Source organism: Toxotes jaculatrix, chromosome 7 (genome assembly GCF_017976425.1).
Source record: "Toxotes jaculatrix isolate fToxJac2 chromosome 7, fToxJac2.pri, whole genome shotgun sequence".
Lineage (NCBI taxonomy): Eukaryota > Metazoa > Chordata > Actinopteri > Toxotidae > Toxotes > Toxotes jaculatrix.
Window position 1 is genome coordinate 3047450 of NC_054400.1, and position 22888 is coordinate 3070337.

At 42.8% G+C, this 22888-nt stretch overlaps 1 protein-coding gene across 6 annotated transcripts; it reads left to right on the forward strand.

Moving 5' to 3' along the window:
* The first annotated feature begins 232 nt into the window (after positions 1 to 232).
* On the forward strand, positions 233 to 22246 carry slc39a14 (solute carrier family 39 member 14). 6 transcript variants are annotated; one of them, XM_041042140.1, is made up of 11 exons: positions 342 to 475; positions 5992 to 6174; positions 6747 to 6850; positions 7827 to 8185; positions 11135 to 11312; positions 14628 to 14797; positions 16301 to 16423; positions 18494 to 18667; positions 18886 to 19120; positions 19260 to 19444; positions 19672 to 22246. In XM_041042140.1, the coding sequence occupies exons 4-11, from the start codon at positions 7856 to 7858 to the stop codon at positions 19822 to 19824; spliced, it is 1548 nt and encodes a 515-aa protein (XP_040898074.1). In that variant the 5' UTR covers positions 342 to 475; positions 5992 to 6174; positions 6747 to 6850; positions 7827 to 7855; the 3' UTR covers positions 19825 to 22246. The 6 variants fall into 6 exon arrangements, with proteins under 6 accessions (XP_040898073.1, XP_040898072.1, XP_040898074.1 ...); XM_041042141.1 differs by lacking the exon at positions 342 to 475 and adding an exon at positions 1977 to 2030; XM_041042143.1 differs by lacking the exon at positions 6747 to 6850.
* The last annotated feature ends 642 nt before the right edge of the window (positions 22247 to 22888 follow it).

Consider the following 22888-nt stretch of genomic DNA (forward strand, 5'->3'; position numbering starts at 1 on the left):
GTGTCCGTGCACTGGTGGAAGCCTTGAGTAAATGACCAATAAAACAATGGAGGAATACTCAATTACTAGTGAAAGTACTGCATCCACGTGTGGATTTACTTCATTAAAAGAACAGACGTGTTGTGTTTTGTATGTGTAGTCTTGCAGTACCCGCTGTTGGCCGCCTGAGGGAGACACCGCCACTTCAAAAAACCCGAAACAGCCAACCGTGGACGTCACCGCTGACGATGACGCGACCGCAGACTACACGCTGCCTCCGCTGTGTGGCTCGTCTGAATGAGAGAACCACAAGAGGGTAAAAAAAAAAAAAAAAAAAAACCCTCTCCTGTCTGTCTGTGAATGAATGAAGAAACCGGGCACATCCTGCTGTCGCTGCCCACATCGGATATTTTCGCTGTTCGAGAGCCCGAGGGACGCTGTTCGCTGAGAGGAGTCGACGTCAAGGCTGCTCCTCTGCCCCCAACAGCATCACCGGGTAAGCTAACTGTCACGGCTAATAAGGAGCGGGTTTACGTACCTCGGAGCATTATGTAGCCACCGAAACCGGCTCATATTCAAACGCTAACACATTTATTTACACACAGGAGAACCCACCTACCTTTTAGCTTTTTTAATACGGGGCCATAGCAGAATTGGGGACCTGCTAAAGAAGCTAACATAAAGCAGCTAGATCAAGTTTAGACTAAACGTAGCGACTTGTACGTGTAGTCTTCACAATCATGTTGTATTTTCTTTGGTTTCGTTTTCAGAGCCCGGGAGCAAACGCGTGCGTCAAAGGAAACATATAGGAAACTCAACCTTATCGATGAGCAATCTTATAGTCACAGCAAGACGTTAGAGGTCCGCTATTAGCATCACTATAAAGACAAATTCCCTTTAAATTCATCCGAAAGCCTCTCTCTTCTCCTGCGATCTGTCCACTGTCAGGAGTGAATAGTACGTTTTCACTGCTTGTACTTAAGTATAATTTTGAGACATTTGACCTGGAAAAGCTCGAAAAAGGTTTAGATAAAAACATTCTATGTAAGAGCTGACACAACATCCATTTAAAAAAAAAAACCTTCCCTGTCATTAACTTGTGTAATGACAGGGAATATTTTGGAGTTATCATAGTTGAAATTTGACACTGCACGTTATTCTCACTTTTCATAAATCTGCAGAGATTTCTGTCATGAAATTGTGTTAAAGTCTTGGGGGAAAGTCCTGGAAAAGCCTTGGAAATCCACTGGCTGGAATGGGTTGTGGATCCTGAGCAAAAATAAATAGAAAAAAAAAACTTTATTAAAACTAAATGCAGTGCAGCCAGAGGTAAACCGTTTTCTTTAGAGGTTTAAGGTGCTAAATGAGGGATGCATTAACCTTTGTGTTAATAGTGTTTCAGCTTCTCCAAATATTGATGTTGTCTTGGCTTGTTCATATTTCCAGATGTTATCATACATTTTGCTTACAAGATAATATTCTGCTAAATAAGTAAAACTGCAGCTGTTAGATTAATGTAGCTCGTCAGGTAAAGTGTCTACATTTGTCTCTTAAAATGGGAAAAAATATTGATTAGCGCTTCAAAGTTGTGTATTAGGTATGACGCTTAGTTCAGTACATATCCTCTGTGGCTTTCTACTTCTGGATTTCTGACCTCTAAGCTGGCCTCTGGTGAAAAGTGAGGGGTACAGCCAGACCAAATCATGTCTACAACCCTTTAATTTTATGGTGAATGGTCCTTTGTTGTACACTCAGGATGAGTGGAGCTCATTGATAGTGTGTTTGGCGAACCAGCATTGTGCCCACAGCCATCACTCTCTCATCTAATGACAGCCTTGGTTCATGATATCAGCCCGAGAACCGAGCGAAACAATAATTAGGCGCCTTGGGTTAAGGTTGATGAGTCGAAGCACAGCTTAACCTGCCCCTCGCTCCAGGGGTATATATATAAAGCGAGACAGCTCGGTGTGCAGACATGAGAGGACAGACCAGTCAGCTTTGAGGAACAATCTGCTTTGAATTAAGAAGCATCTTTGTGTGTCTCATGAAAGGTACGTGGTGCTTTTAACTTTAGAACTAGCAGGAGAAACACGAGAAAAGCTGAGGGGAAGAATTGTTTCTTTCTCAGTCTGATTCTGGATCAACAGACACACATGTGGCAGGGCTCTGGACCTACCAGACTGTCTCTGAGCTCTTGCCTTGTTTAATAACAGCCCTGTAGGTGACAGCGGTGCAGTACTGTAGTCAGTCAACTTCCTTTGAGTTTCAGACCGGGATCATCTGCCCTTGTTGATAGATAAGATAAGATATTTATCTTATCCTATAGTAGGATGCAAGTTTTCATTTTAGAGTGACAAATGCAAACAGAAGGTTTCCATTAGCGCTTTATCAGCCTTGATCCTGTTTGTTGTTCCTTCTGCAAAGTGTCAGAGTGCTGATAAACAGCACCACTAAAGTTACTTTTCCGTGCTGACAAAGTGAAACTTTTGAAGGTGTTGTTTAGCTCACCATAATACAACACCTGAATCGTTCACTGATCTATTTAAAGTGTGTGTGCGTTTGGAGTGGTCAGACTTTGCTCGGTTACATAAATCCTGGCGAAACACTGAAGCAATCCCTCGTATCGTTCGGTATTCAGGTATTGCTTTTTTTTTTTTTTCTCCCCCCCTGTGACGTTCATAACATGGTTGGTGCTGGCGGCGTTGGCCTCGTATCCTGTTGATAACGCCTCAGCCTGCCCTCCTATTAGACTTGTGACCAGTCAGAGATTTTTTTTTTTTTTTTTCTCCTCCGTCATCTGGTGAAGTTGATGATGACAAGGGAAATTTCTCACTGAGCTGTGTTTACACATGGGCGTAGGAGCTGTGAGATGTGACCGTAGTAACTCATTCCCGGCGCTCAGATTGCCAGGTCACTATGGTGATGACAGTGAATGCAATTTTTGTGTGTTACCTAATCTTTTCTATATTTACATGTTTGCTTGTGGCTTGACTGCCAGTTATCTGTTTGGGCCTATTTCATCGGACAGGGAAATAATAAACAATGCAGGGCAAACTGGTGAGTTTTTAAGAACAGAGAACGATTTGAAAGGATGAGCAGAGGAGAATCATCTGCATGCCTTTGGGATTGGGAGTCCAGCAGACTGTGACAAAACATTTTCCCATCCTGCTCTTCCCTTTCCCTTTCCTTTCTTCTCTGCTGCCAACTCCCCTGCAAACCTCATATTTAACGTCACGGCAGAGGCCCTTTGCCATCGTGCTGAAGGACTAACGTCTCCGCTGCAGACTGCCAGTCTCCTCTCACCACCCTTTATCTCCACGGCTGCAAATAGGCCTTGGACTCCAAAGGCACACTTGCACATCGCAGACGTGGTGACTCTGTGTGTGTGTGTTGACATCGGCCTAACCCGACAGGCTGACATTTTAAAGCGGTTTCTGCGTTGTTTTGATTGGACCATAGCCACACTGAGACCAAGGTCTGACCGTGAACGCCCCTGCTCCCTCGGTGTTTATTGTATTGAATCTGGTTGGACCCTTATACTCTGCAGTGAATGCATGTTTATATTTAGTATCTACACCATGTTATTATCACAGCGAAGGAAGCATGATGACAGGCAGCAGTTCAACAGCGGTTCTTATTCACTTGTTATATTTCTAAATTCTTGTCTGTTGAGAATAGAGTCGGACTGATGATGGTTTTTTGAGGACAACGCTGATATTGATAAGAAAAAAAAAAGATATATTGGTTTGATATATGTCTTAAACATACACGTATACCCGTGTGTTGCTGCCTTTTGTCACCCCTAAATATTTCCTCACACGCCTCGTGTCTCCTCTCTGTCTAATGAAAAATAAATGTGAGAGAGAGAGAGAGAGAGAGAGAGAGAGAGAGAGAGAGAGAGATCACTTTACCTCTGGCAGCTTTTCTGCAGGGCTTAATGTTACATGTTTATTTTACACTTCAAGTCGCCTTTGGTGATATGTCTCATTGACATTAATGCTTGTGGTCAAGGTAGTAGCATAAACTGCTGAAAAACCAATGTAAAATCAGCCAGACAAATATGACTATGTCATACCATTACCGCTTTCAGAGAACTTTCAGTAGCCTTAAACTCAGGCAGGTTATCGTCTTCCTAAATTAATTTTCAATTTCAATTTAATTCAATTTTATTATATTTATATAGCGCCTTCCACAATCAAAATTGTCTCAAAGTGCTTTACGGACACCTTTTAAGCCTAATTTTAAAATTAGAGAGGGTGTCTTCTTCCCGAACCCAAACTGGCAGATGGTTCCACAGGAGAGGGGCCTGATAGCTGAAGGCTCGGCGTCCCATTCTACTTTTACAGATTCTGGGAACCATCAGCAAACCTGCATTCTGGGAACGAAGCAATCTGTTGGCATGATATGGTTCTATCAGCTCTTTGAGATAAGAAGGAGCCTGGCCATTGAGGGCCTTATATGTAAGGAGAAGGATTTTAAAACCAATTCTGGATTTTACAGAGAAAAGAAAGAGAAGCTCATACAGGAGTAGAATGATCTCTCTCTCTTCCAGTCAGTGCTCTCGCTGCAGCATTTATTAAATTGTCTTTTTGATATTCTTGGTTGTGTTAGGCTGAAAATTACATTTAGACAATATTCAACTTTAAGGATTTTTTGCATTCATGTGATAAGACTGCATTGATTTGTCAGGTATTCATCGCCGCGGATTGGCCAAACAAAAGACATTCCTGTTATTAAAACGAGTTTCAGGTAGTATATGTATCCCAATGTAATGTTCAATTGCACATGTTTATGGCAGATTTTAGACATATTATGTACAAAGGCTATAACAAAAATTTTTCATTACAGATTAATCGGGCAGTTATTTCTTTTGATTAATCCATTAAATGTTAAGTCTTTGAAAAATCCAAATCCATCTCTATCTTCAGCCAGTGTTTCACTAACAGTAGCAGACAGAAATAAGGAGGCCAAGGTTCAGAGCTCCTGCAACTTTTACAAGGATTGTGTGAGAGGGAAGTGTTGGAAATAAAAAAAGGTGCTAGAGAGGCTTATGAAGGTTTTTATTTCTGTTTTCTGTAACCTGTTTTCCCCTCTCCCTCCCCCACTTCAGAATTAGGTCTCATTAGAGCAAGTAGAGGAGGAAGATTTGGGACAGAGGGTACAATTCATTGGGGAGAGGGTGACTTATTGAAGAGGAACGTCTGCTCTTTGCCTCCTCAGCTCAGAGAGCTTGAGCGAGGCAGATGAAGGAAAAAAAGTTGGTGACTGAACATAAATTAGAAGCAAGACAGACAGACCTTTTGAAAGTTGTGTTTTATCTGGGGAAAGTCGACTGCGCATGGTTTCACTTTCTCATAAAAACCGTGCTCACATTCATATTCTGTTACATTTCCACACATCTGCCCAGCACAGACAGATTCACATTATTGGCCACTGAACAGCTGGAGTGCAGTGCCTTGCTCAAAGGCATTTTAGCAGTATATATACAGTGAGGGGATTTCTGTCTCTCATTTACTTTGGCTCCTCTCGCCTGTGGTGTTTTTAAGCAAGAAGTTTTCTGGTCACAAGTTGGTTTCTTAGCCCTCAGCGTCTGAAACTTGATCATATCGGCTGGCAGCGTGCTGTTTTCCCATACAGCAGCTGAATTGGATGTTAGCAGCTGCAGTATTTCCCTGTCCGATCCCACTGCCAGCCAACTAAGTGGCCTTTTCTTTTTATAGCCAAACGGGAATCAAGAAGGAATGTTCATCATCGCAGTTTCTGAAAAGGAACGGTGTGGGTTTGGCTCTGGCCTGGATTTTGTGGCCTCAGTGTCAGATTGAAATTTGAAGGTGGCAAATCGATGGGGAAAAGAGAACACAGAGAACTGAAGCTGGCAGCTGCCATTTCAGGTTTCTCTTCTTCTTCACTGCCTCTGTTGTTTTCCTCCATCCTTCCCTTTGTCTTTCTTCCTCACCGGTGAGCCGTAACCTTGGTTTTATCTGTCTGTTTTTCTCTCTCTGACCTCCACAGTCCAGTGCACTCCTGAGGAGCCCACTGCTCTCTTAAGGCATTTCTTCTCCTTCTCCGCTCGCTGTTCCCCCGACTCCATCTCTGCTCCCAGGTAACCTGTGGAGAAACTCAGAGCCTCGGGGGCAGACACACTGACTCGGGGGCTTCATGCATCGGCTGTCATTAGAGGCTCTGTAGGAAAAGGTGAGGGTTTCTTTACAAAAAAATGAATGGGTGTGTTTATTCACCTCAACGTGGCATGTCGACCTGCTGGGTGCACTGAAATGAATTGGTGCTCTGTGTACAGGAGCAGGGGATGGGAGCATTGCAGTGTGCCCTGCATGTGGGTGCCTGTTCATGAAAGCTTCTGTCAGGGAGGCAAAAAAAAAATTGACGCCCTATGATTTTCTGTAGTGGAAATATTTTCCCACCCAGTGGTTAAAATATAAATTTTTGTTTTTTGGTAATTCTTGTGTGTGTAACACTGTGAAAACAAATGACTAAATTTCGGTTTCACCCCTCGGCTGAAAACATGCAGCACATTATAATACAAGCTGGTAACACTCTAAAAAAAATTGACTTATGATTAATAGGTGCATGACTGGTTTTATGTGTGTTCATGTGTTCCTTTGCTGCTTGATTATGCCGATGTCACTGCCGATGATTGTGTGTGTGTGTGTTGTCGTCTGGTGGTTGTGTGGTGTGCTGTAATTGTCTGTAATTGGCAGCAGTGTTCTCACTGGTTTCCTGTTCACTCTGTGTGCTTTGTGCTCCAGCTCTGGCAGCCGGCCTTTGTTTGGCGTTTCATTTGCCGTCAGGATCGGCTTCTTATCTTCTGCACAGCTGGATTTTCACATACCTAAAGCTGCCACCACCTAAGGTTAGATACCAATTCTCTTTTTTGAGTACTGGACTTTGGGTATTGTGTTTAGTACAGATTCAAAACAATAGAGTACCAAAAACACTTATGTTACTTGTGATTTTCTATAATTTAAATCATAACTGTAATAATAGTTTACTGTATTTTCCTTATGAAATGCTGTTATGTCGCTTTGTGTGTTGAGATGGGTTCAAACACAATTTATAAAAGTTTGGCTTTCACGTTAAAGGTACCTGTAGAGTTAGTTTTTTGTTACGCCTACATTCAGTGCCTCTAACTGTTTACATCCAGTTGCTAGCAAGCTGTCTTTTTGTTTCTGGCCTTTGCTGGTACGTTGCTGCATGTCTTGGCACTTTACTGCCACCAGCTGTTGACTGGTGTAAAGCCATCAGCAAGAGTGTGTGTGCCGTGTCACCGTGAGCACGTGCATGGACATCCCTGCCCTGTGCATGTGCACTGGATACTAAGAAATCAGGGACCCACTCTGGAAAATCTTTTTTTTGTTTGTTTGTTTTCTGGCCTTTTAATTATCTTGGCTGAGGGAGTAGAGTCATTCAGTCACACCGATAAGCCAGCTTGCTTTTAGTATGGTGTACCAAATTTTATGATCAGATTTAATGATTGTTTCCTTGAAAGCAGGGTGTGAATGCAGAGCCCAGATAAACTTGACTTCTTCATTACTTTACCAAGCTCCCTGTCTGCCCACAAGATGCTCACCTGTTCTCTGTTTTTAGGAGCCTGCAGTCAGAGCGGACGGTCGTCCGCTGAAAGTTTGCTTATTTAAAATAAAACATCCTTTGGTGCTTGAACTTGCCTTGTCTCGCACTTTGAGCCGGTTTATGAAAAATCTTTCTACTACTTGGAGCCAACAGTGAGCAATATTGCAAAGTGCAGCGCTTATAAAACAGTTGTTGTCTCTCATAGGTCATAGATTTTCTTTTACTCACACCTCCTCCTCCTCCTCTTCTCTCCACAGATCAACGTCCTCCAGCCACTGAAGAAGTCATGCTTATGTGGCCCTCTCATGGCCGTAGCGCGACCACCACCACCACCCTCCTCCAGTCACAGCTGATGTTCGTCCTGGCCCTGACTGTGCTGCTCTGCCCCTTGGGCTTAGTGACAGTTCAGGGGGAGAGTCAGACGCAGTCTCCTACCCAGGTGCTCCAGGAGCTGCTGGCCCGCTATGGCGACAACAGCACCATCACGGTGCCCCAGCTGCGGTCTCTGTTGGCCCTCCTCAGCCAGGGTCAGGGTGAAGGTGACAGCGGCAGCAGCGGCAGCAGCAACGTGGCTGAGACAGCAACAAGCACACCGCCCAAAGCCAACAGCTCCAAGGTCAGAATAAAAACATTCTCTTATCTTGTGTTAGCACTTTGAGTTGATAGTTGATAGGGTGCTCTGTTTTGTTTGGTGCAAATTGAATCTATGTGCACGGAGCAACCGCATTTCACTATAACGTTTTTGTAATGTTATGTTCTCGTATGAATCTGCCAACAAGTGTCAATGAACAAACATAATGTAAACCTGCACCTGTTTGGCGGATATGAGGAAAGCTGACTGGCTGTTAACATCAGATGACTGAAGTTCAGTATAAAAGCAAATACTTCTGCAACTGTCACAACTGTTGTAAACTAGATATTTGGCATATTGCAGTGTCTTCAATTCAAGTCCATCTGGGGATCTTTGTCGTATATGAATCTTAAAAATAAAAAACATAAAATAGAAGAAAACGCCCATTACTGTTTCCCACTGTCTAAGGTATGGTATAGTTATAGTTGTATAGTTCGGGTCTAAATTTTACTCAGTCTAATTGGTACTGGGGAGGGTTTGGTTCTGTTGCCATGGGTCTGGGGTGTGTGCCAGTATGTCAGCTCTGGTCACTGGGTGCATTATAATCGCTGCAGGAGGAAAAATAAGGTTTGAGACAAAGCCACTGAAAATTACACGTGTTGCCACTCACTTTGACCACAGCTGCATGTTAACTGGCGGCGCAACATGCTGCTGCCACTGCCGGTGCTTTCTCTCTGTTTTAGGTAGGTAGGTTTCCCATTCGTCTGTTTCAGATGAGGTCAAAAACAACGGACCCTTTTACTCTTCTGTACAGGTGTTTGCGGTTAAAGTTCTTTCACTTCCACTGACTGACATGGAGCAGTGATGGGGGGGGCTTGTTTACAGTGGGAATGCCGTTGCTAGCGACGGACTCCCTCAGGCCTTTACAAACAAGGGAGGTCCCAGGAACAGCAATTAAACAAGATAACCTGAATCATGCAAGTGATGGGGTGTGTGTAAGTGAGCTGATCTATGAAAACTGCATGTACTGACAGGTGGAGCCTTTTGGAATGACAATTGATAAACCAAACATAATTAAACAAGCATGGGCACCTGGTGGCTCTGTCCATGTTGTCTTCAGTCTCTGCCAGCTTTCTTTGTGGTGTCTCCTTAGTCATGATGGGTATTTGTGTTGTTGTTTTGTTTTGTTTTTTTGATGAGGTCCCTGTTAGGTGGAGAAGCACCTCTACCGGCGCCTCAGAGCCTCTGCAACACCCTGAATCAGAGGCGTAAATCCAGCTTTAGTCCCGTCTGGAACAAACAGGAGTCACCGGTGCCAGATAGCTGAAATATTTAGCATATTTCCCATACTTAGTGTCGTGGATGGTTGACTCACTTACTTGCTGATCTGCTTTTGAATAGATGTACCCCGAGTACAGGGTTTTCCAGAGGGTTCCGGAGGGCTTAGGCGCACAAGAAACAAGACTTATGATGCATGGATTTAAGCTGGAATTTTTCTCATCCTCCCATATTCATCTGACAGTGTAACAGCGTTTGGCAGCGTACCAGAATTTCTGCTCAGTCGAACCTCTGTGGGCTGGTCACTTTCTCAGTGGGTATAGTCACTAGCCAGCTGACGGTCTTACTGTAGTGAATCGATTCCTGTCTCAGAATCGTTTTCTTTGACGGTTAGCGTTTTTCATGCCGTCTTTTTGAACTCATCATCTGTGACCACAATCATCTTTGGCCGGTATATTTCTTAGAAAAGACGCCGGGAGACACTATAAACTTGTTTTTAGTCTCAACCTCCTGCAGGTTAAACACAGTTAGAGCCGACTAACTCTGAAAGACTTTTTATAGGCGGACTTGAAAATGCTAGCCTTCCAATATTAAGCATACAAACACCCATAATGCAACACTCTTGTTACACATACTCTCTCCATTGTGATGTTGGATTGGGTAACTCACTGGAGTAATTCTGTGTTTACCTGTATGGATATGACAGTAGAAACAGGTAATACGTGGGTGTTACCTCCGGACATGTGTGTGACTCAGAGAACAGAAGTGAAACTACAGCCTGTGGCCAACAACTGTCACTGCTCTGTCCCCTCAGTGAAGCACACGTTCAGTCACATGTGTCTCCTGCGTGTCGTTACACACCTTTCAGAGACGCCTCTTCATGACAGAACGTGTTGTATTCCAGTGTTCGTGGCTGCCACAATGAGCTGAGAACATTACAGCCTTTGAATAGCATGTTGAATACAGGCTGTTATGACGGACTTTCGAAATTTTGTTAACGTTTGGCAAAGTGATGAATCAGCTGTTGTTACGTAGTGAGTCACTATCTAAAGCCCCACTTCGGTCTGATTCAGCTTCACTTTCCGTCCCCAGGAAATGAAATTCTACCTGGCTTCTGTGTCCCATTATAGGAACAATGCTTTGACTATGGATATAGTTTCTCCCCTCTTTTGAAAGTAACCTTTGAGATAGGATTTCATTGCTTGACACTTGTGTGTGCCCTGTTGTTTTTTTTTTTAATGACTGTGGAGCTTCCCCTGTATTTGTCCAGCTCTACATTGTTAGTAAACTTTTAATACCCTATGTTTTTTTAGCAGGTTAAAACTCATGCAAACACCCAGCAATTAGAAATGATATTAAAAAAAAATGAGAAATGTTTTTTCATGTCTGATTAACAACATTATTTAAAACTAATGGAAATGGCCTGTTGAGGCAACTCAGCGAAACTTGACTCAGCTTCATCTGAAAGTGGGTCCTGACAGTGTCTGTGCTATGAGGAAAGTCCTGTACCCATGAAATTATTGGCATGAAAATTCTTACATTTACACAGCTGAACATCCAGACTCCATTTTGTCTGCATGTCTTTATATAAATGTCCAATCTGTGACCTGTGACCTGTCTCTGAGTACTTCCTGGGTAACTCAGTTGTTTAAAGTAAAAAGGTGATTTCTTTGAGCCAGCTGACTGGTGTGTGTGTCTGTGTGTTTTCTTTTCCAGTGCTTGCCTGCGGACACATTGGCCATTTACAGCATTAGCGAGCAGTCGAAGCTGGATGGGCAGGGTTTGCAGGAGCTTTGCCCCACCATGCTGCAGCAGCTGGATGCTGGTACCTGCAGGGAGCAAAAAGGGGAGATGCTGAGCAGTGACAACTCCCCCAGGCCCTCGGACGCTGAAGGTGAGGACCGACATGTTATGCATGGTTAATTTAAATTTATGTTATTTGTCTGTCTTATTAAAATGGGCAATATTTCTTAGGTTTTCTGTGTCATTTTACATTCAAATGTTAATTGTTCTTAAATTGTATGGCACTTGAATCTTTCAGTTTCTGCAGCCACATTGTAGGTTTAATGAAAACAGTTTTCTTCATCAGATCTGAGCTCCAAACGGGTGTTTTCTTGCCAAGAGATAGTGATATCATGATGTCCCCCAGAGGAGATCAAAGCCAAAATAAGCATACACAAGGCTTAGCCGAGGCTCGCGTTGCATTTCTCTGTTTGGCTTAAAAACCAACGCATCCTTTGTGCTCCACAATCCAGGAAAGTGTCTCGGCTACAAACCGCTCTTCTTTCCTGGGCCGCTGACCCACTGTAACTCCATACAGACTGCTGACTGTACACACCCAGCAGGACGCCCTTGAAAGCCCTGGAAGCTGTTTTAGCATCTGCATTGAATCTGAAGTTTTGGGAAACGTGCAGTGCAGTGTTGGCTGTTGTTTAACAAGCCTTTGAATTCTTTTTGAATTGAAGGGAAATTGGCTTTGCAGCGTGTGGCTGGAATAAAAGGACAGTTAATGACAGACTCGGTGACCTTAAGTGATCTTCAGTGCTCAAGGCCACAGCAGCGCTGAAACCCAAAAGCAGCACAGTTTCAGATTCTACTGAGGGGAAAATAACAGCTTTCGTTATGTATGCGATGACTGTGGGCATCAGCTTCATCTTATTTTTAAACTAATGACATTGTGCTGTGGCCTTGATAAGCTAGCTCACAAATTTCAGTTCTTACTTTTAACCCAGTTTATCTTATCCTTGGCAGGTGGAAGAGAAATGGTTTTTCGGGGCCCAGAGCTCTGGCTCTATCTTTCCCTCTCCACTGACAAATTGTTTTTCCTTATCATCCAGTCATATGCCCTCAGCTCGCCTCACACTTGCCCCTGTAGGTAGCTTATTTTGGCTCGAGAGCTGTTTTTCTTTGCCTAGGCTGTAGAGATCTGGCAGCAGCAGGGAGGCAGATGCCATGGAAAACCATCTGTACTGCAGATCTCACGGACTTGCACATCCCGATCTTTTATTTTTATCTTAATGTGACACTTTTCCGCAGCTTTTGTGGGGATAAAATGATGTTTGCTTCTTGTACATTTGGTTACATTATTAAATGTCCGTTTATCTTGTGACTTGAGTTGTACCCACCTCTGCCTTCACCTCCAGTTCTCCTAATCTAGTTTTTGTTTCCTTTCTCAGCATGGACAAGTTATGTCCTCACACCACAGAATAGATCCTCAACGTCTCAGAACTTAACCTTACTTTCCCCCTAAACTTCACAGGTGCTGCAGCCTCAGACAAAAATGGCACAAAATCCTTTATCTAATGTCCACTAGCCTCATTTTTTTTTTCTTACAGGTGTCGATTAAGGCAGTCTTTCCCAACCATTTTGGCTTGTGATCCTTATGAGCAAATTAGTGTCTACGTGTCACAGGTTGCATATGTTGCTGAGTTCAACCAAAGAATGAGATTCCCCTCTCAAACTGTTTTGTTTTTAGAGGGTAGAAGTGGTGAAACTTTCCAGCATTTCACAACTGTGAAATATAGAGAAAGTCAGAAAAATAGACTGATGATCTGTGTGGGGGAAAAATGGTTCCTGTCTAGTTCATCAACTTAGTAGCCCCCCCAAATTTATCTTTAAACCCTGTGGCGGGGTCCCAAGCCCTAGGTTGGGAGGCGCTGATTATTAAATATATGATGTCGAGGAAACTTTTTTATCTGTTTGCATTTCCATACAGCTGATACAGATAAAATGCCACCAGTCTTTGTTTTAGGTATCAGAATTTAGCTTTGCATATATTTGTTTACAATATGTTTCTATTGAAAGAAGAAAAAAAATGTTTAACTGACTGAAACGGTGCTCAAGCTGCATTTAGAGCTGCATTACCGCACGTGATGCATGGCACTTTGTTTTGACCTTTAACCTTTTTAACCTTCCTGTCACTCCAACCCCCAGTGTGGGGCTTTTCTTTCCTGAGTGTGACAGTGATCAGTGCCTTCTCCCTCACTGGAGTCTTCATTGTGCCTCTGATGAAGACACACTATATGAAATACGCACTCACCTTTTTCATCGCTCTTGCCATTGGCACGCTGTTCTCCACTGCCATCCTGCAGCTGCTGCCCGAGGTTTGCCATCTATCCATACACCTTTCTATCTACGCCTTTATCTGTGCACCTTCTCACGTCCCATAAGCCTTTGCTTTTTTAAAACACAAACACCCTCAACTTTCAGTTGCAGTTCACTGCAGTGTCACACGGCTGATTACAAAACTCGTGCACCTTTGGCCAAGCGCTCCTTTGTCCTGTGGTCATATCTCTTTCCGTCCTGCCTTTGTTTCCTCTCTGTGGGTTTTATGGGCTCTAACTGTGGGGAGGCTCTACCCTCGCTGCTTCGCAGATCATCTGGTGGTGTGTTTATGTGTGTGTGTGTGCGCTCTGTATGTTTGCATCTATGTCTGCACGTTTCATGGCGCTGACATTTTGGCCAGCTATGCAGGTTTTCTTGGTAGGAAAGTGTTGTTCTCTCTTCCACTGCTGCAGCATGTAAAATAGCTGAAAAGGCAGGATAACTGTGTTTCACTCACAGGTTTTTGGCTTACGGATTCATACACGTCTGTTTGTGTAAGACAGTCCTGGAGAAATGGAGCGCAGCACCATTAAATGTCCTTCAAACTGAAATGTGACCCCTCTTTTGCTGTGCTCCTTATTCTGCTGTTAGGCTATTTAAAGTTCATTTGCCCCCTTTTGTGTCTGCAGTCATAGCTAGTGTTTACCCTGAGGCTAGGACAGTGGACAGATGCATCTGAGTGGACTACGACAAAGTATCTCTGTGTGAGTGTGTGTCTGCTTGAGATTTCAGTAAACTGTAATTTCAGTTTAATTACATCCTGTTTCTTTTCAAAAGAAATGCATGGGGTTCGAACACTGCTTCAAAGGACAGCCGATTGTTACCTTCACATGCTAATGAAAGGTGGTGTTAATCAGTTTTCAATGGATAATGACCCTGTTGTCTCTGGAAAAAAACTTTCAGCCGTCTGTGAAATCTCTTTTCTCAGGTTGATTCCATTCATTTCTTCCTTTCTTTTCAGGGGGATGACTCGTTGGTGTTCTCTAATTTTTTTGTTCCTTACACTTGTAATTAATCCTATAAAATCATTTCTGAACTAACTCGCTATTTTTTTTTTCCTCTCACCTTTTTTTTTTGTTTTCGTGCGTCCTCTCCTCTTGATCAGTGTGGGGTTATGGGATCCTGTGTGTGACACTGATCTCTCTGTGTTCGCTCGTCGGGGCGAGCGTGGTGCCCTTCATGAAGAAAACCTTTTACAAGCGACTGCTTCTCTACTTCATAGCCCTGGCCATTGGCACGCTGTACTCCAACGCCTTGTTTCAGCTCATCCCAGAGGTAGTGTCGATGCTGCTGTGACTCACTTAGCTGCAGCTCCCTCACAGTGCCTCAGTGCAGGGTTGCTATGCGGTTTCTACAAAGAGCATTGAACTTTGATTTTAAATATTGAGAGAGACTCTGGAAAAGCTTTGATAATATTAGATTGTCATTATAGACCCTCTGCCATTTCACTTAATGTGATATAAATATCACAATAAGTGGGATGAGTTATTGTTATGTATTTAGCCGTAGAGTGACATGCTGTAATTTACAGTCACGTTGCTCAGCCGCCATCGACATTAACTGAATTGAGCACTGAGCAAAATCTCCAAAATTGATGACGTGTTTTAAAAAAATAAAACATAAACAAAAACCCAAAGGTTTAAATTTTGAAATGCATAGCGATCCTTGTCACTGGAAGTTAGGGCAGTGTTTGGAGTGGAAGAAAATCATAGATCAGCCACTATTCTACTCACAAATCAGATTTGTTCTGAGAATTTAAAAATACCTTTTACAAAATAAAATACATTCTTGGTGGACTAATGGTATACCGTATGTAAATTTATATTGGAATAGCTAAACATACCAATGTTCTTGGAAATGAGAAAATGCTTAAAGGTGAATAACCAGATGAGAATCAGTGAGATAAATACCCGAGTAACTTCATCAGATTGACGCCTAAATCCAGAAAACTTGCAGAGTCACACAAAGCTGACGCTCTTCAGTTTGCAGCATTACTTAGAACAAGAAATCATTCACATGACAGTGAATCTGGCAGCTTACTGAAGGAAGCTTAGGTGGATGTAAAGTCAGCCGTCCCTTCAAACACCATGACCCACAAATACGTGCCTGTTACATTTTAAATGCTGTCTAGACGGTGTGCACACCCATCATTGCCTGGTTTATAGCTGTTGCACAAAGCTGTTGTGTAATTCACAGCATCGATTTACCTCAGATGAATAGTAAGAAAAGAAACACTTGAGGTGAAGTGAGTTTGATTTATGGGGCATTTGTATTTGCTGGAGGTGAAACGATTACATACATAATTCAACACGTCTCTCCGATTAGAAGACGCTGTGAAATATCGCTGCAATATCTTAAAAGGATGTCAGCTTTAGTTGATGTTGCTGTTCATTTATTCATGAAGCGATGGACAGAAGTGAAACCGTACAGAAACGTCAGCGAGACGTTTTCCAGAGAAATAAAATCGCCGTTGTTCAGTGGCTGACCCTGACGGTGAACGCAAACACGGCGAAATGTTTAGTCACCCTTTGACAGAAATGAAACTTCACCCTCGCCTGCGGACGGCTGACTACACAGCCTACATCCACTTAGACTTCAAAATAAGCACTTCACCAACCCCTAATAGTTCACTCCCAAAACCTCACCAGCGACAGTTGTTTTAAATAGCACCTCATCTCAAAGATATAGACACTGAAAAATGTCAGGCAGTAATGATGTAATAACAGCTGCTTTAAATATTTACCACAAGTTAATGCCGTCTCCTTTCCTGCACGGCAGGCCTTTGGGTTTGACCCCATGGTGGACTTCTACGTCTCCAAGTCTGCAGTGGTGTTTGGGGGTTTTTACCTCTTCTTCTTCACTGAAAAGGTCCTCAAAGTGCTTCTCAAGCAGAAACATGGGGTGAGTACATATTTGCCTTATTTTCTTCTGTTGCTTGGAAACATTTTACATGTTCCAAAACTGCCATTACAAAGGCTTAACAAGCGCCGCCTTACTAAATAAATTTGAAGATAGTTCTTAATTACTCTGTTTGCTTTTACTGTACTTTGTGAGCCTCACAGAGTTGGTATTTATGGCTGGGTCAAACAGCTGGTGTCCAAGGGCAGTACACAAAGACACAGCCCAGTATGATGAGCATAAAACCAGGACTTCAGAACAGAAGAGAATCTAATAAGGTCGCTTGGCTTCACTGTCACCGTTTTCCATTTGAACCACAACAACATGTTATTTTTTATTATCATTTAATCTGCTGACCATTATTTTAATAAATCAGTTGTTTTGTTTGTAGAATTTAAGAAAATACTGAAAAGCACCTGTTAAATATTCCCACAGGACAGGCTTATCTGTGTTAACCCCCAAAGATATTCAGTTAACTGTTGGATATGACAAATAAAAGCATCACATCCTGATGTTTTAGAAGCAGGAACCAGCAAATATTTGGTATTTTTAGCTTGAAAAGTGTGTGAGACTGTAGCTCTGCATCAGACAAACCTCTGAAGAGATGTCAAATAAAATCTTCGGTATTTAATTTGTATTTAATTGTTGGGTTTTAATCAGGGTTTACATGGAAACTGATTTTGGGCCACAGATTTCAGTAAAAAAAAAAAAAAAAAAGTATGATTCTACTGAAAGTTGATTATCATATTCATATGAAAGTCATAATCAATTCCACTGAAATATTTACTTGTCCTCCAGTGTTTCTCTAACTTAATGAACCAGACCACAGCGTTTCATTGCCATCCGTGCCAACCGTACGTTTCCACAGCTCTGAGAATCATCGTGACACACAGTTAAATTGCTCCCACTAGTTTTATCTGTGCATCAGCGGCAAGTTTAACCAGCTGGACGGGATGTTAGCCTTTTGGTACCTGCCTTGTACATCAGAAACTCATTTGAATGTTGAATTGCATGTTCAGAAAGTGTTGATAGTGATTGCTGTGAAGTTATGTGTTACTTTTGTTTTATGAGGGCGTTACACGGCCTTTGTTTGCTCAGACGTGCCTACAGTCATTGTCAAGTGTTTGTCTTTTTCATGCGTTTGGGACAAAGGTACTGGTGATTCAAGTTCACAGCGCTGCCCTCAGAAGTTCACATAAACTTGACACGTGTTGCCCCGAAGCCAGTTTCCTACTCTACGTACTGTAGTAGTAGTACATAGTGTTCTTGTTTGCCATGGTGCAAGATATTTGCGTTTTTAATAATCATTTATCATTTGGATGAGGAAAGTTTTATCTGCTCCTGGGCAGAAGGCAGGTTTTTGTTTTTGTTTTTGTTTATTTTCCTCTAGATTTTTCATATTTACTTGATCTTGTCCAAATATTTGAGACGTGTTACACAGTTGTATTGAAGTCATGCACCTGTGACGCTCTGTTATACAGATCTGTAAGTCGCTTTCGTAAAAGTACAGCAGTGTTTCAACTTTCAAATTTCCCTCTTAATCAAATCCTAAAACTACCTGGACTGAAGTTGCAGACATTATTTGTTGCGGATTTCATTCACTGAAAGCAGCAGTTGGTAATGTGTGCAGCCGGTTGTGGGACAGTTGCTCCACCTTGTGGCTGCTCTGCTTTGAGCCATATGGCCCAGCCGACCTGATTAACAGCTAACCCGACGACCCGCTGATTCAATTACAGACGACCTTTGACCCACATTGGCATCTACTTCGCTGCACTCAACTTGTACATTTCGCTGCAGTAAAGCGTATTAACACTCCGAGCTCAGGGTACCTGAGGAAGTTAGTAGGACAGGACACTTACGTGGGACAAATTGAAGTCAGGACATCCTGAGGAAATGATGTGTTTAGATTATTTTTAAGTCAGTTTGAACTTCCTCTCTGTTTCCTCTCTGTTCTTCTACTTATGCATCTACCAAAGTTGAATGTTATTTGAGCTGGAAAGTTTCCACTAGCGAGGCATCCATCAAAATCAGTTATGTATTGATCGTGACGTCTGTTTTCTCGCCGTCTCTCAGAGCCGCGGCCACAGTCACTACCCCGACACAGACCATTACGCGACGCACGACAGAGATTTGGAGGAGGGCGAGAAGGAGAAGCTGCAGCAGAACGGAGAGGCCAGCAGTCTGGCTCTGGGCAAGGTGGACGCAGGGGAGGGGGAGCTCATGCTCAGCCCTGCACAGACACCACAGGTAGGATTCAAGGGAGGGGCAGAGGATGGAGAAGGCAAGATCATTGATTTACTTTTGACAAGGGTTCAGCACAAAGCTTGGGAACTACTGATTTAAGATGCACCTGGTAATTGATAAACCAGTTATCATGTAAATCAGTGAACACATCCTTGTTGATGATATTGTGTTTGCATGTTGCAACATGCCTCTGATTGGTGTTTCGCTCTCTGCCCCTGCAGGACTCTCAGAGCCCCGACAGCGGGGGGCGGTCCGGAAGCAGTGGAGGTGGCTGCTATTGGCTGAAGGGGACGGCCTATTCTGACATCGGCACGCTGGCCTGGATGATCACGCTCAGTGACGGTCTGCACAACTTTATAGACGGCTTGGCCATCGGCGCCTCCTTCACCGCCTCCGTCTTCCAGGGCATCAGCACCTCCGTGGCCATCCTGTGTGAGGAGTTCCCCCATGAGCTGGGTGAGTCAGCAGACAGTGGCAGTGTTTCAGGACTTTTTTATTATTCAATTTTCTCCAGTTAATACTTGTGCTTGGCAGAAATCATTTTTACAGTTACACATGCTACATGTTGTCGTTGTACCTCTCCCTCTGTTACCAGGAGACTTTGTGATCCTGCTGAACGCCGGCATGAGCATACAGCAGGCTCTGTTCTTCAACTTCCTGTCGGCCTGCTGCTGTTACCTGGGCATGGGCTTTGGCATTCTGGCTGGCAACAGCTTCTCCCCCAACTGGATCTTCGCCCTGGCGGGAGGAATGTTCCTCTACATCGCTCTGGCAGACATGGTCAGTGTTTGGGAAAAGGAATGAGGTCAACTCAAAGAACTTAGCAAGGCCTTGTGATCATTTAGAGGCAGAACATGTACAGCTGATTTCACAGGCGGTGTAGCGATCCTTACGACTAGTAAATTGGCTTTGACGTGTAAAATCGGTGGAGTTCCCCTTCGGTGTGGAGCAGAGTAGCTGAGGAGAAGTTTAAAGAATTCCTTCTCTCCCTGTTTTACGCTTTTCAGTTCCCAGAGATGAATGAGGTGAGCCGTGAGGAAGAGGATGCGGGCGGCAGCAGCTTCCTCCTCACCTTCGCCATCCAGAACGCCGGCCTGCTGACGGGCTTCTCCATCATGCTCCTCCTCACCACCTACTCTGGACAGATACAGATGGGCTAGCACCAGACTCCTCTGGACCAACACCAGCTGGTTTGGCCCCAAGAGGAAGGAGGGAGGGAGGTCGAAACTTTCTTTCTCTTTATCTTCCTTCCTTCTTATGTTTTCGGGACCCTGGAGTTTGGGAAGTTTGGCCGTGCGGCAGGTACGCACGCTTCCTCTATAGAAAATATTTGAGTCGCTGTTCTTGTGCAGTTCCTACATGCAGTAGATCCCAGACAGGGGGCGTGGGGGGGGGGGCTCTTTCTCCAACGTTTCCCTGACAGCTGCTCCCTCTAACAGTCTGGACACATCGACTGAAGCGGCGTTCAGCTGAACATGAACTGACGTGCAATACTCAAACTGTTCTCTGTTCCCCCAGACTACTGATCTGCCATTTTGGCTCCTGCTCTTATTCTCTCTCTCCTCTCTACCTTCCCTCAGTCGATGTCATTGAGCCTCAACCAGAGCCTGTTGAGATTCATTAGATGCAGAGTGTTATATCACTTATCCTCTGTGCCCACAACATTTCCTCAGGAGGTGGGAAAAAGCACAATCAGGTAACAGCAGCTGTATTATCGACATCCGTGAGTCTTTATCCTTCTGTTCCAGACTTTTAAGCCCCACCTTTTTTTCATTCCATACCAAAAACAAATAATTACTGACCTGAACTGGAATTTTAATGAAATGTCGATATCAAACGGACTTCCGGCTGGACTTTGTTGTTTGTGCGTTGATGTTATATTTTTTTACACATGGAAAAACGTGAAAAAGGATCAGACTCTTTTGACGACCAAATATGGGCAGACCATTGAGAATGGTGAAGGGCTACACAGTGACGTGTGGAAGGGCACACTTCATCCTCCTCAGTATGAACTCGTCTGCATCCTCGACATGCGGCTGGAAAGTCCTAATGAAGTGACATAAAATCCAGTTTGTCTGATTTTAGTGGCTTAATCCGGATCTGACGCAACAACACCCAGCATCCACAGCAGCATTTCTCCATAGTTAACCATTGGTGCCCTTAGTGTTGAATAGTTATAGCTTTTTTTTTTTTTTTTTCATTCCTTGTATTCTTGAGCTCTGGTTTCAGCGTATCCCATAGACTATTTTTCCCCCAAATTATCTATTCTTTTACAGTCTAGTCATAGTTTTAAGAGAATATCATCAGCTGAATCATACAAACACGCACACTTTGCCCTCTGGTCTGGTCTGTGATCTTATCCATATTAATCATCCATAGTAATGACAGAAAAATATGCTTATATATTGTATGTATTTAGTTAGTTTGTTATGACAAACATCTAATTCTAAGTTACGCTCTATGGCCAAAAGTATGTAGACACATTTTTTTTGTACTTTTTTTTTTTTACCTCTTATGTCTTATTACATTCAAATCAAATAATCAGCTGTTTTATATATATATATATACACACACACACATATATACATATACATATCCAGTGATCTTTGGGCTCGATATTTCGAATACTGAAATATCTTTTTTAAACAAAAATGCCAAAAACTCACCGGTCCGTGCGTCTCACATGTCAGGATTTGGAAAATTTGTGATGGAATGTTTTGGGGTTTTCTTTCTATTTTCTATCAGATAAATAAGAAAATATCTGATAGATTCATCCATAACGAAAATACTTGTTAGTTGCAGCCCTAGAAATCTTGCCTCTGTGTCTACAGTACACAGTATGTTTGAAAGCAGTGAGTCACCAAGTTTGTGGTAACAGTTTATGGAAGGTCTTTTCCCGGGTTTCACATGACAGTGCCCCACAAAGCCAGATCCACGAACCTCACCAACGCTCCTGTGGCTGAGTGGGAACAAAGACCTGCAGCCAGGTTCCAGGAATCTGGTGGAAAGCCTGAAGCCAGAGAAGTTGGGGCTGATAAAGCAGCAAATGAACGCTAATGATTTGGAATAAGATGTTCAGCAATGACATATGGATACAGTGTTTGGGTGTCCACATACCTTTGGCCATGTAGTGTAATTTAAATCTGAGGGGGACCAGTGAAAAACACTCTGTGAGTTATTGGTGTTTGTCATATCTCTGTAATTTGACTGGTTTCACCTCAACATTAGTATTGTTAGGGATGACACAGTTAGGGGTGACGCAGCCATTCACACAATAGCAGCATCATAGTTTGTGTTACTGTGTACACTATGGATCAGTGTGTTTCGGTGGGTCACTGCGGATCCACATTTACTGATATCTCACAGCTCGATTGCACAGCTTTTCTACTGTACAATAATCAAAATTCAACACAGAATAAGTCGTCCGTTACCAGAAGCTACATATGTTTCCTTATATTCAACGTGACCATAGATTAGAGCTGTAGAATATTATTTATTAGAGATAGAAACTGGAAGACATGATTGGCTGTTACATTGTACAGGCCTACTAAAAAAAAAAAAAAAAACAAACAAAAAAAGAAATCCGAAATTCCTGAATGGAAAAGGCAAGCCATTAAAACGGGTACCATGAGGTACAGTATTACTGCTGCTTGATAAGTATGATGTGTGGGAGATTATTTATTGTTGTTTGAGCCATAAAATATTTATTTTATGCTTTACACCCAACATAAAGTATTTGTTTTAGCTTTACACCACAAGCCATGAAAGCAGACGGTCTTTTTGTATGTTTGTCATTTATCATTTGTTTGTCAGTTGTCTTTGATTTTTGAGCTAATGGGACAGCAGCCAGAAAATATACGCATATAACACTTATTCCATCGCACATTTTAGCTGTATGTTAAAAACTGAAGCCAGCTCACACACACAAACAGAGACACAGAATTTATGGTCTAAACCTCGTGGCGTTCAGCTCAGACACAAACCAATAAATCAGATAATAAATTCAGGAGCACACAAACAAAAAAAAACAAATTGACTCTTATAAAAACAATAACCATTCATCAGAATTGTTTCATTTTCAGCATCAAACCAATGATTTGCTTTTTGGAGTTTGTAGTAACTGACAGTGTTCTTGTAATGCATCATTTAAAATAATATTGTACTTACTGTAATTTATGTGAATCAGCCTCCTCTGTGTGTCATGGGAATCCTTTTTTTTTCTTT